General features: G+C 45.9%; 1 protein-coding gene across 6 annotated transcripts in view; it reads left to right on the forward strand.

Annotated features, from left to right (window-relative positions):
• The window catches only part of RERE (arginine-glutamic acid dipeptide repeats), a 204,028-nt gene that overhangs the window by 147,228 nt on the left and 43,052 nt on the right, over positions 1 to 13,748 (forward strand). For all 6 annotated transcript variants that reach the window (XM_027728783.2, XM_039390836.1, XM_039390837.1 and 3 more), the window contains one exon: positions 10,895 to 10,975. In XM_027728783.2, the coding sequence (XP_027584584.1) occupies positions 10,895 to 10,975 (81 nt within the window). The remainder of the gene's footprint in view (positions 1 to 10,894; positions 10,976 to 13,748) is intronic.

Here is a 13,748-nt window from a genome sequence, read left to right on the forward strand (position 1 = left end):
TCGTGGCCATTTTTCCCACATTTGGCACCACTCCCCCCTCACTGGGGATGTGTCCCCCTGCCTGGAGTTGGATTTTGTCATCACCAGTATTATTTCTCTCCAGATTTGCACACTCAGGGATCTCTTCACTGCCACTGCAGCCAGTGGCAGACATATCCTGAGAGAAATTCAGGGAGTTTCCAGAGGTTGCCTTATGTCATTCTGGTAAGGGTCAAAAAACTGGAATTTGTATCCAAGTGCCTGAATTCCAGCCTGGGCATCACTGCTGTCACAGCCCTGCTGTTCAGTGATTTAGCTGGGGAGCCACCTGCAGAAATACCTGCCTCTCTACATGGGTAATTTCCTTGGGGATTCTTGCCACCATTTTGTCTCATTATTCCTGGATTTGTTCATTGCTCTAAAGTCTGGGGGCTCTTGAAGTGCTTTTGTTTGTTTCCCGCTGCTGTTTGCATAAAGTCCCTGTTTGAAGGCAGAAAATCATCTCCACAATAATTGATAATAATGGTTGAAATCCCAAGGGAACAATATTCCTGCAATAGGGAAATTCCATGAGAAGTACTATGCTCGAGCCCTGAAAGGCTCTCACAGGATATTTCAGGTGATTTTAGTGGTGTTTTTCTGTGCTTGGTGCTTCAGATTGACTGAAAGGACCAAAAGTGTCACAGCCAGAGAGAACAACTCCAGACTTGCATAACAGTCCGTGTGTATTCCCCTCACTCTGCATGACCTGTGTCACAAAAAGAGAATTTCCTGGTGAAAAAGATGGAGAAAATGGAAATGTTCTGATGTTTTGTGTTAACTCTCCCATTAGTTATGAGGCTCTGGGCTGCTGGGGCTGCTGTGTGTCTGTGCTCACCCACCCGTGGCATTGCCTGCAATGGGCATTTTAGCATTGATGATTTAATGGAGATTTAATGGAGATCCTCTGGGTGTCACTGGGCAGGGGGGTGCTCCCTTCACTGCTGTACAGGGAGTAAAAATGCTGCTTTTAAGAACAACAGCACGAGGAGAAGGAAATTCAGAGGGAGGCTGATCAATCCGATATTTATTTTCCTCTGGGCTTTTTTTCTGCCCAGTGAAGGTGAGGAAACATAAGGAACATTCCAATGTTGGTGTAATTCAAGGAAATATTGATAACTTTAAGAATACACTGGCATTGCAGTTCTTGGTACAGGTATTTGAGATTCAGAGGATGTGAGGAAAAGAAAGGTTAATATTCCCAAGTGATGCCTGAGAGCTGTTCCTCAGGAGGAGAGGGGGTCTGGTAGGACATTGTTTATATTCCACAAGTGATGATTTCTCTCTTGGTTCATGTTACATACTCTGTTGTATGTATTTTTACCTCTGCTTTTGGATTCTATACTTCTACCAGTTCCATCGTGTTCAAAAAACCCCGACAACAATTGGAACTACAAATTATTTTTTTTTTAGAAAACGCAGTTGTACCAAGTCTGGGTGAGCATAATCTTGAGAAATGAAAACAAATAGCTTTTTTTCTTTTCTATTCAGATTGAAGTTTGCAGGTTAAGTGCTGAATTTCTTCCATTTACCTGTATTAAAGGGAGATATTTGGAGATGCCGTATGGGAAAGGAAGCATGTCCTTGAAAAGGAACGCGTTGTCCAGCTCTTTCTTTTTACTTGCTCTTTGGTTTTGATGTACAAGAAGGCTTTTTGTATATTAGCATTTTTAACAGCAGTTTAAAATAACAATCAGAAATGAATCTCTTTGTGTACAGAAAAGGCAATCTGAGGTATAATCAAAAGCTTGCTGTTGTCCCTTGGCAGCAGCACATTGTTTTGCTTCTCTGGGTCACAAAATGTGCCAGACCTTTGTTCTGTTTAACTCCTAAAAGGCACCTTTAAAAAGTCATTTATGTAAAAACACGCTCAGATCATTTTAGCTTCGTTTGCAGGACTGAGAAACTGTTGATTCCAGGAGACAACAAGCTAGAGAGAACGTTTTATAAGCAGCTCTCTTTATTGGCAGTCTCCAGGTTGGTGGGTTCAAGGTCTGTGCCCACAGAAGGGACGAGTCTCAGACTGGCTGTGTGAAACCTGGTTGATGGCCCCGTGCCACGGGGCTGTTCTCTGAAGATCATGGAAGAGCAGATGTCTGGGGAGGCCGTGGGAGCAGCTGGAGTGTTGCACAGACCTGGATGTGCCTGTCCCACCTGCATAGGTGGATCCTACATCTGTCAGCAGCAGGGCTGTCATGGGCATTTAAATCTCAGCCTGGCTGAGTCGGCCGAGCTGGTTCCCTGCTGTGGAAATGATGACGTTTAGCAGAGTGAGGAGCTGCTTTCTGTGCAGCTCCAGAGAGGAGAGGTGTGGAGAGTCCTGAGGGAATGTTTCCAGCCTGCTGGAGGCCCAGCACTTGTTGCTCCCTTTGGAAGATCCTCCTGCCACTCGCCCCTCTGTGCAGTGCCACCGACCTGGGAGGGACAAAGCAATGCCTCCTCTTCCCACCCTGGTTTTATTAGAGGAAAGGAAATGGCAAACTGAGCAGTCTCCAAACCAGAGGGCTCATCTCTCCCTGCCTCTCCATCCCTGCCCTGAAATGTGGGACCATTAGCAGTAGTGTTAACAGGGCTGATCATGCCTGTAATAATCCATGAATTGTTTCTTCCAAGGAGTCACGGTTGTTTATCAAACACCCTTTCTAGAGCTCCTCGAGAAAAGGAAAGTCAGGTTTCCTTTTTTTCCTCCTGCTGCTGCTTTAATATCCAGCCTGGTTTTGATCGTGCATCAGCTGCTGCTGTGCCACTGTGGGCTGTGCTCAGATCAGGTTTCTCGGTGCGCTGTTGACTTTATCTCGTTTACAGGATCACATTTCTGTTGCCATACGCTGTGTGATCGCAGCCTCCCCGCAGCTCCCTAACAATTAGGAATTGAGCAGGAAGTGTGTGTTCCTCACAAAAGCCTTTGGAGTCGGGTTTTACAATCACACCCGGAGCAGAGGCGGGGGAGGCACTTCTCCCAAACACGCTCCTGACACAGAGGAGTCTGTTGTTGCAGCCACTTGGCCGTTTGTCAGCAGTTCCCAGACATCCATCCATCCATCCCTGCATCCCTCCTGCACAGGTTGCTTGGCAACCCGGGCCGGAGCCGGCTCGGGGCCGGAGCATCAGGTCGGGGATGATTTATCAGCGGGGCTGGGCGGTGAACCCGGGAGGCAGGACTGGAGAGAGCCTGGCTGGGCTGGGAGCATTATCTGGGATGTGCTCTGAAAGCACCCGGAGCTGATAGTCAGGGCACAATTAGAGCAAAAATAAAAGCTCCTCATTTAGATAGAATTGATTTTTTTTTTTAAATTTTATTTTTATTTTGCTGTTTTGTTTTCTCTTTCCCATCGAGGCTCCCACCCAGACCCAGGTACGGTGCAGAACCCAAATCCAGGCGGTGCCTGGTGCTTCGGGTGAACCTGAAATCTCTGCCTTTATAAAAATAGCTCTGGTAAAATCCTGATGGGAAAATACAGCTGGGGTCAGCACAGAAGGTTAGCAGCACCCTGACAGCTCCAGGCCTGGGGTGAAGGAATAGCTGAATTCTCCTCCAGCTCTGGAAATGTCTGAGAGCTGTTGTGTCACCTTCAATACCATGTTGCCTTTCATACAGACTTTCACATTGATCCCTGGCATTAAGCAGAGAAAAGGGAAAGCAGAGTTTTGTAAACTGGCATTTAGGTAATGGTTCCTGCTGTGGTCACATGTAGAACTCTCACCCCCTTAAAACATCCCCTTCCAAAAAATGGAAGGAAACTGGGGCAGCCTTTAGGTATAAACACCTCAGCTCAGCTCCTTCTGCTGGCTCCAGTCCTTTTCCCAGCACAGTCGTGAGGAGGGGTGGGCAATCCATGGAAAGCACTTCAACAAGAGCATTTGTGCAGGTCTGAGAAGGCAGAGAGGAGAGAAAGGCTGGTGAATCCACTCTGACCTCTCCACCAGCAATATAAATACTTTATTGAAAATTCTAAATAAATGTGCTTGTAACCAGTAATCCCGCTCTGCATGCAATCTCATTTAGCCAACTGGGTATGCAAATGTGCTATTAATGTGTTTGCATCCAGTATAAACACACAAATCTAATCTGTTTATATATGTCATTTACACACAGCTGTGCTCACGCTCACTTAATACCAACATTTTCAGCGGGGCGAGAGGTACCCTGGGAGATCCATTGTTCCAAACAAAAGCTGAGCAGTGCAGCACCAGGGAAGGGGGGTCATTATCAGCGCGGGATCTTTTGGCATTCCCTCGAGGGAGTCTGCCTAATGACTCTGTGGATGTGCTGGGGATACTCAGAGCACAGCCTGGCCCTGCAGTGCTTTGCTGTTGAACCCCCGGGTTTGAGGGAGGGTCTGCTTTTCCAGTATAATTTTTCAGGAAGACAAAGCGATCCGATTGGGAGGGAGAGCAAATTGTTTGGCTCCTCGAAGCCTTTCAGCTGATCTATTCCTTGTCACTTTGTTTATAGAGGATGCTTGATCTTGCAGGCAGATGGCCTGAAGGAGTGTAAGGTTTTTATCACATGGGGGTGACCAGCAATGCAGTCTGAAGAGGGGCTTTGAATATCCAACAGGAACATTCATAGTATAGAATAATATCTAATGAATACCAGCAAAATATTTTGGGGTTTCCATGTCTTCGAGTAAGAGAACTTGGTGAAAATATGATTTTATTTTCAAGAATACCACAAAGGTTAAAGGATAATTTTGTCTTGACGGAATAGAATTATTTCACTTAGAAAAAAAATTGATAAGAAAAATAAACAGAGCAGTTTCTGTGATCTAACTGATCTCCAGTGAGTGGCATCCCTGCCCATGGCAGGGGGTTGTTACTAGATGACCTGTAAGGACCCTTCCAACTCAAACCATCCTGTGATCCTATTAAAAGAAAGCTGAATTTGGGTTTAGGATGTATTTTGAACTAAGGTCACAATCTGCTGAACGAAGCAGTAAATGGAGTAAGTTATTTAATGGAGTGAGTATATTTTGTGTGTATGGTTTGGTCAGCAAGGCACAGACACTCCCCTACAACAGAGGTGTCACCACAAAGGGTTTTCCCCCAGATTTAACCCAGTGCCTGGCCTGGGCTGTTGGAGAGGGAAATCCTGCAGCAACGGGCATGGCAAGGGCACATCAATCCCTGGCACTTCCCATCCTGCAGTCCTGCCCCTCCTGGCCACGGCCAGAGCTGCTGCAGTGCCTTGGGGTTTTTTGGGGTAAGAGTGATCAGGGAACAAAGCAGTTTGTAGGAGGGGTTAAATAAGCATTAAATAGACATGCTCTGTGTCTGCAGTGGTCAGGTGGATGTTGAGAGCAGCTTGGATGTGTGTGACAGCTGCTTTTTCTTTCACTTAAAGTACCTCTGCTTGCCCTTCATGCAGTTACTGAGCAGTCCTGTCTGTTACTGTCTGTTACTCTAGAATATAGAGATGGATACAATAAATACTGGCATCATTTTCTACTCCTGGCGGGTCTATTTTGGCAAAAAGAAGTTGTGAATAACACAAGTTTTTTTGTAAGAGAGACCTGACATCTTCAGGTTGAGTCTTCTTAATGAAACTATCAGGAATACTTGTGTTTCTAGAGGACAGTGTCTATCACTGACCTTATCAGCAAATGCCTTTATTTGCTCTGTACACACACGAGCGAAATATAATGTTAACTCAGCCAAGCTTTTAATAAAATGTGCTCTGCACTGAAATTCAGCTGACAGAATTGTTTGGAGCAGTCTCTAAATGTGCTGCACGTTGAGCAGAAGTTTTGCAGCTATAACCAAATCTCATTTTCTTTTTGGAACAGCTGCCATAATTTTTCATCTCGTGAAACTTAAGAAATAAAGATGCTTTCATGCATTTAGTGTTTATTTGCTGTTAACTATTAAAACCCCATAAATTTTGCTACTGTATGTACTATAAAACTTCAAAAAGGCATATCAAATATGGAAGGTGGTGACAACTTCCATTGGTATCTGCCTAAAAAACCTCGGGCCTTTTCCAAAATGCACTGAACCTATTGCTTTTGTTATAGCAAAATCTTCCATTTTATTTGCTTATAATTAAGGAAAAGGTTGAGAGAGAAGAACTTCCTGTTCTTGGACATAGGCTAAGGAGGGCTTCTTTTTTTTTTTAGAAAGATTGAGAAATAAAGTCCTTATTTCCTGGATTGAGAAAGAACAGAAAAGGCTCTGTGTGTTTGTAAATATATTGCATTGCACAATGTTCTTCACTCATTAACCATGTGGAAATCATAGGAAGGGAATGAAATACCACGTGGAATTTCTTAGTGGAAATACATTTGATCCAAACTTGATTGAAGCATCACTTCAGGAGAGACAGATTAGCAGCAGTGATGAATCTGCAGGTTTCTCAGAGTTGTGCTGCCTTCCTGAAGCCCGTGAGGTTTCCGTTTGAAATTCTAAAATTGATTTAACCAGGTTGGTTTTTGCAGTAGTCGTTACTCTTGCACGCTTTGCTTTAGATCTTTGCAGTAAAGAAGCGAACTGGGCCCCTCGTTTCCCGGTGGGAAGCTGGGGTGCAGGATTTCAGTGAGCAGCAGCAGCAGATTTCTCCTGCCAGGCTGTAATCTCTGGATAACAGAAACCCTGACGCACACCCTGAACTCCAGCTCTGCGCTGGCACTGCCATCCCGTTGATAAACATGCCAGCTGAGCTCTGTTAGGCACAACATAATGGCTTTGTGTATCTTGTCATGATATTTGTTCCCCGGGATAAAATATGGGACCTGCAAGTAACACACAGGCAAACATTAACATGCTTGTTCCTTGTTCTTCCTGGGTTATTTATAGCTCCCTGTTTACAGGCTGGAGCAGGGATACTGCAGGATCTAATGCATTGCATCAAATTATAAAATGGTATTAGGAGGCCTTGTGCTGTGGCTGGTCAATAGCCATGGAAACCACTTCATAAAATATAACTGTGTCTGTCAGCACCGGCTGCAAGCCATGGGATTTCCTAAAGCTGCTTCCCAGCCATCGTTATCCAGAGCATTTTTTTTTTTTTAATTGTGCCACAGTTTGTCATCAGTGAACAGAACAAACAGCAGTGCTGACAGAACCCTGTCATAAGGAATGCTGGAAAGTTAAACACAAGTGGCGAAACTGAAATGTTTGCCCTAAAAAAAATCCGAATTCTCTACCTGTAAAAATTAAAGCATTTGTGCTCTGGAGCCGCTTCCACGTCTCATCCAAACTTATCCATAGGTTTGAGCCTCGTTATTCCACCAGCCCTGTACTGTAAGACTATTTTAATTCAGCAGCTGTCGCTCCCAGATGCCTTCTGTGAGCAGCTCAACATCTCCCGCCCCATTAACAGGCAGACACGGAATTTGGTGCATGTCATCTGTGCAGAGGAGAGCAAATTTAATCAGTGTTGTGCAGCCTGCTCTGTGAGGCGCTGCAGAGCAACAGGTCACTTCTGATTTGGTGTTGCAACTGTTTGGTTCTTTCATATTTAAAACCATTTCGGGGTCTCTGTTGGGCTTGGCTCGGAGAAAAGGAGTAGCTGTTCTTGCTGCAGGCCAAGGGAGAGCAGAGCATGATGCCTGAATTAATGGAAGACAAGAACAGGGAGGAAAAGCTGAAGAATCCGATGTAAAGGAGGAAGGAAAATCTGAAAAAGAAATAATTTTAAGCAAACTATTGTTTTGTTAAGCTTTAGGACTTCTGAGTTTCTCAAATTGATTTTTGTGTGCTTTTTGTGCATTAAGAAGTTTATCTCTTTGTGTGCCAAGGGGCACACAACTATTTTAGAGTTGGGTATCTCCCACTGCCTCAGTGGCCCAGGGATAATGCTGCACAGCACCAATAAAGGTGACACCATAGTTGGCCAAAATTTCAGAATGTCAGAAGGACTGACTTCATTCCTACTTGGAAAATTTGGAATAGCATTTCAAGGTCCCTCTAATTCTGTTATTCCGATGGGCTCTATGCTAGGCTTGCATTCCCAGTAGGGATTTTTGATATCCCGTGGGTTCAAAGGAAAACAGTTTGTCAAAGGCTTTTTAAATAGAGTTGAATCCCAACACAAAACAAATATAAAACAGTTCAGTTAAAGAATCTTAAAAAAATCAATTAAATGGTCCATTGAGAATTCAGATGCACCATAATAAGTCTTTGGCAAAATGAGGAATAGGGAATTTTGGGTGTTTTCATTTTAGATTGCACTCTCCTGTTTCCCCGTGCTGTTTCATCCTTGGTTGGAGTGTTCCAGCTCTGGTTTCTTCTTATTCCCTACAGCTTCTCCTGTCACCTTTTCCTGTGTATGCTGTTAACTGATGCTGCAAAAGCACCGTCCCTCTGATACAGCCCAGGAGGCAGCGATGGCAGAGCCAGGAACTGAGCTGCATCCTCGAGTTCCCTGTGGATTGTCTGCTTTTAAATGTTTCTTCATTTAGTTGCTTTTTCATTCTTTGTGATGAGCTGCAGACAGGAATTATATCCCCCTTTGGGATACTGGGAGTGGTGTGAGGGCACAGCCAGAGGTTTGTGGTGCCAGGGGCGTGATCCACCTTCCCCTCGGCGTAATGAGAATTCCTTGGTAAAATTCAGATGGTAAAAATGAGGAGTATGTTTGTGCATTAGGGACCAGTTACACACTGTAGGCACTCGATATCTTGCTCTCTAGACATTTGTGTGACTTCTGCCTGTGTCTGGGGGGGGCTGGTACTTTGCTCTTAGCAAAAATTTTCCGTGTTCAGGAGCCCAGGCGCCCCCAGTGCTCAAATCCCAAGTGCTGGTCGGCTGGTTGGAAAGGAGCAGGTGGGTACGAGTAAATCATACACTGGAAGGGACTGTAATCTCAAAGCCTTTGCAACTGGTGGTTAATTCTCGTCTCCGTGCCCCCAGGCACGTTCTTGGCGAACTCTGCAGTCTTGCTGGTTTTGAGGGTCAGGGTTGGGTGAGGATGGAACCCTGTGGGAGCAGAGCTGCAAAATAATGTGCGTGAGGTTCCAAAGGGGCCTTTGGAACCCGTTCACTCCTCTCCAGGACTGTGGTGGGAGCTGCTGGGGTGCAGAGTCCTCTGTTTGAGCAGCGAATTACCCTTTCTGGGATTCCTTACGCCCTTCACAACATGGAAGCCTCTAATCACTGCCCGCCTCCTTCAAGCAGATGTTTGTTAAAAAGGTGTGATCCAAAATACATTGCCAACTTATTTCTTTTTAGGGAATTACTAGTTCTCAACTCCCTCCCTTCTCTGGAATATTAGGGCCCACATACTCAACATCCCTTATCATTTTTGCAGGCAGTATTTGGTATTTGCCTGTTTCTTTTTATTGGGGAATCACTAATTCTCAGCTCCTTCCCTTCTCTGGAATATGAGGGCCCACATACTCAACAGCCCTTATCTTTTTTGCAGGCAGAAATTGGTGTTTGCTTGTTGTTTATACCTGTGTATGATGTGTGCAGGAAAGGAAAAGCTTTTTTTTCCCTCTTGTTTCTTTTTAGGGAATTACTAATTCTCAAGTCCCTCCCTTCTCTGGAATATTAGGGCCCACATGCTCAACATCCCTTATCTTTTTTGCAGGCAGAATTTGGTGTTTGCTCGTTGTTCATACCTGTGTATGGTGTTTATGGGAAAGGAGAAAGCCCCCCTTTTTATTTATTATGTTTTTGCTGTTTATAGAAAAGGAAAAAGTCCTCCTAGGGGAGGACTGGCCTTCCCACAGAAGAGGGACTTTTAGTCTTAAATGTCTTGGTGCTGGTTCTTAAATCTCCTGGTGGTGGCTTTTGAGTGTCCTGGTGGTGTTTTTTGAGGGTCCTGGTGGTGTTTTTTGAGGGTCCTGGTAGTGGCTTTTGAGTGTGCTGGTGGTGTTTTTTGAGGGTCCCGGTGGAGGTTTTTGAGTGTCCTTGTGGAGGTTTTGGAGGGTCCTGGCGGTGGTTCGTGTTGGGGGTGCAGGTGGGAGGCTCGTCACGGTCCCAGCGCTGCGGGCAGGGGATGGGTGACACCCGGCCATGGATTTACCACACGGAGGTGCTGGAAAAAGGAGGAGGAAGAGGAGCAGGGCAGGGAGCGGTGCCGGAGCCGAAGGGTTATTCGGGGTTGGGGGTGTTGCTGAGGGGAAACGCGAGGGGCTGAGGGGAGACGTGAGGGGAGGCGGATGCGAGGCAGCGGCTGCTCGGAGCGAGGGAAGGGGGGGCCGGCGCCGCTACCGAGCCCGGGGCCGGGGCGGGCGGGACGCGGCGGCGGCTCCTCCGCGGCTCTTCTCCGGCTGTGCCCGGGCTCGGGGCCCCGCTGGCGGCGGGGGGGGGCCGGCGATCCAGGCCGCCTTTTGCGGCGCGCCCCGCGGGTGCCGCCCGCCCAGCCCCGCCGCCATCACACGCTGGGCGGCCGCCGCCTCGCGCCCGGCCCTCGGCTGCTCCATCGGCTCCGCTCCGCGCCCGGGCTCGGCTCTGGGCTCGGCTCCGCGCTCCCGGGCTCGGCCGCCGCTCCGAGCCCCCCGGAGGAGGAACGCGGGGGGCTTTGCGAGGATTTAACCCCTGCGGCACCTGCTCGGCAGCGGCTCCCGCGCCCCCCGATCCCGGCGCTGCGCATTTCCCTCGGCCGCCGCGTTCCCCGGCCGGGGAGCTGAGCCCGGGGAGGGCGGGCTGTGGCGCGGTGTCCCCGAGCTCCGAACGCTGGAAGTTTGACGTGGAAGGGGATGCGGTCGGAATTTTTCGGTGTGTTTTCAAAGCCCTTTCCCCCCCCACACACACCCCGTTCTTAGCCGCCGTGTAGGTGCGTTTGCTTCCACCGACAGACCTTCGGCTCCCGGCGCTGCTCGGCTCTTGTGCTGGTTAACAGGAGCTTATTGGGTTTTTTACCTTTTTATTTTTTAATATTTTTTTTTTCCGCTTTTGCTGACACGCTGTTTTTTGTTATCTTTTACCACAGAAACGTTTTATTAAGGGGTTGAGGCAGTACGGCAAGAACTTCTTCAGAATCCGAAAGGAGTTGCTTCCCAATAAGGAGACCGTGAGTACATTTGGACTTTATGTAATTTGCTTTTTTCTCTCTCTCGCTGCTGCTTCGCTGTTTGATCTTACGGAACTCTTTCCTTTTCACCCGGAATTCTCTTCGGATAAATGGAAGGCAGACCCACAGCCAGACAAGGTAGCCTTTAAATTTCAGCGCAGTTTTTTTTAGGTCTTGGGGCACGAAAGATGTTACATAAAACAGTCGTCATGGCTGGACGGAGTCGCCGAGGTTGGGGTTGAAGTGTATTTATGGGAGACCAGATCTAATTTTAAATTCTGACATTATGATGGGGATAATACATTTATGTCACCCGGCCGGGGCTCAAATGGCATTGGGTAATTAAAGGAAGCCTAAAACAAAACAAGATCTAATTGAATCGGGAAGCCTGAGGTATGTGCCTGCTCCTGTGACCCGCAGGATTCGCTGGTTGTGTTTTAACCCTTCACCTTCCCCGACCGTGGAAGTTCTGCTGGGGAATCGATCCGTGGCTCATCCCTCTCCTGAACTTCATCAAGCTTACGTAACTGTCATTCCAGGGAAAATCCTGGCAAGGGCCTCCCGGGGAGATGGACGGGGAGGAGTGGTCGCCTCCTTCAAAGGAAAAGAGGGTTTGGGAAGCCTTGGGGATCCAGTTACTTCTCCCTTAGTCCTAATCAAGCTTCCCTAAAAGCTTCGGTTTCTGTTCTGCAGGTGTCATTTAACAGCTGGGAGAGGTTTTCATTTCTGTTCTGAATTTAGAAAGGAGGTAACTCCCTGGAAATGGAGTTAGGTTATTTTCTAGCAATGTGTTAGCGATCTGGAAAATATTGATTTGAAGCATAACTGGTTGTTTGGACTTCTGTAGGTGTGGAGTTTGGACGTGCAGTGGGGAAGAGCATTACTGTAAAAATATTTAACAATCTGTCACTTGCTGTGGGATGTTTCCATTCTCCTCTGAGATGTTCTTGTGAGACAGTGCTGTGATAACACAGTCTTTTGGTGGTAAATAGTAACACTGAATAAGGCAAATAGGAAGGGGAGGATGAAACAATTCCTGGACTTACATGTTCATGGATTCTGTTCGGAAGGAAAACTTAATTACTGATTGAGTGTTGGTAGACTTTGCTTTAGTATGCTGTCGGATTTTGAGGCATGAAGGCCTAGTGCTGGAAAGATGACAGGTTAGAAGGAATGCTGAAAAGCTGTGGATCTTTCAACATCTAACAAATCCAGCACATGGCTGAATCAGTTCTTTCCTCTTTTCTTCAGAATCTCTCCTCGGATGGATTTAGAACAAATTGGCGTTTGCTTTAGAAATTAATTCTGCTCGTGGTAAAGTTACTGAGAGGCAGAAGTACTCTTGTAAGTTTGAATTACAGCAATTGTGAAACATATCTTTTTTTTTTTTTTAAACTTAAATTTATGTTTTAAATATAGCACGTATTTTTGTGAAGGAGAAAAACATTTTTTCAGGGGGGAAGGAAAAGAAAAACTGAAGAACAGAGCTGGGGGCAGGTGTCTGACCGTGTTTGTGCTACTTGATTTCTACACTGGAGCTTGGATATCAGGCCTCAGGCTTTTACTAAAAGTTTTGCAAGTGGTGTTAAACCTCCTATAAGCTATCATTTTACAAGTGCTATGTTTTTGTTTAATTAGGCCTAATTTTTGAGTACGGAGAAGACTAAATATTAAGTCTGAGCCATGGGAAGCATCACGTTGATGGGTTTGGGCTCGTTTTTTTAGCCCCTTGTGGTAACTGATCTACAAATAACCTTTGACCTACAGCGGGTTGTTTATAATCTCTGCTTCCTATTTTTGCCCACAGGCCTCACTTCTGCTTTCTTTTAATTCCCAGGTTTTTTCAGCCAGAATTTACAGCAGCTTTGCTATAGGAAGACGTTGCAGAATAAAGGCTGCAGTAAATCCTTGACTGTCCAGCTTTGCTTTTCTTCCTTTAAGTGGAATAATGAGTAATGTCAATGACAAGGCCGTGGAATTTATTTGTCCATCTTTTTTCATCACCAGAATAATTTCAGATACCTTGCCTGCCATTTCTTTATTGCAGTGTGAAGCAATCCTGTGGCAATTCCAGAAATAACTAGTAAAAGGTCTTATTTTCCTCTTTGCCCTCCATATTGAGATGAGGTGAAACTCCCCCCAAAAATTATTATGTGGATACAAAAGCAGTGAAGCACCTTCCAGATACTTAAAAATGTGTCAGGGGCATTCTTGGAGTGACTTACCCTAATATCTGAATACATTTAATTTATGAAGTTTACCTTCCTGGTCACTGAAGCCTGTGGGGAGGAGAGCCAGGGTTTTTGCCTCTGCAAACCCCACTATAAGTTAAATCTCCTTATTATCATGATTTTTGTACAATATGTGCCTTTTCTAAACTCTTTCTGCCCCTTTCACTGGGGGGAGAGCTCTCCCTAATATCACCTTAAACCCCCGTGGTTGGGACATGAAAAGAGGGGAAGATAAGGAATACAGTGGAAATACAGAATCCTTGTAGAGACCAGGCCTGTTTTATATGAAATCAAGCTGAGGCTGCTGTGGAGAAAGTCTGAATATAGAGATGAACATGACATTGTAGTATTTCTTTTGTAGTATTGGAAGGTGTAAAGTGGCCGTGGTGAGATGAGAATTAGGCCATCCTGTACTGAATTTCACAAGTGTGTTAAGGAATGTCCTATTTGAGTTGTGCCTTGGCTTTTTTTATTCCTCCACAGTTAACATGCAGTATCTTCTAAGAAAACCTTCTATTTGGCCATGTGTGTTTTAATTAAAC

This window comes from Pipra filicauda, unplaced genomic scaffold (genome assembly GCF_003945595.2).
Source record: "Pipra filicauda isolate LSUMZ 115617 unplaced genomic scaffold, ASM394559v2 scaffold87_size3191425_pilon, whole genome shotgun sequence".
Lineage (NCBI taxonomy): Eukaryota > Metazoa > Chordata > Aves > Passeriformes > Pipridae > Pipra > Pipra filicauda.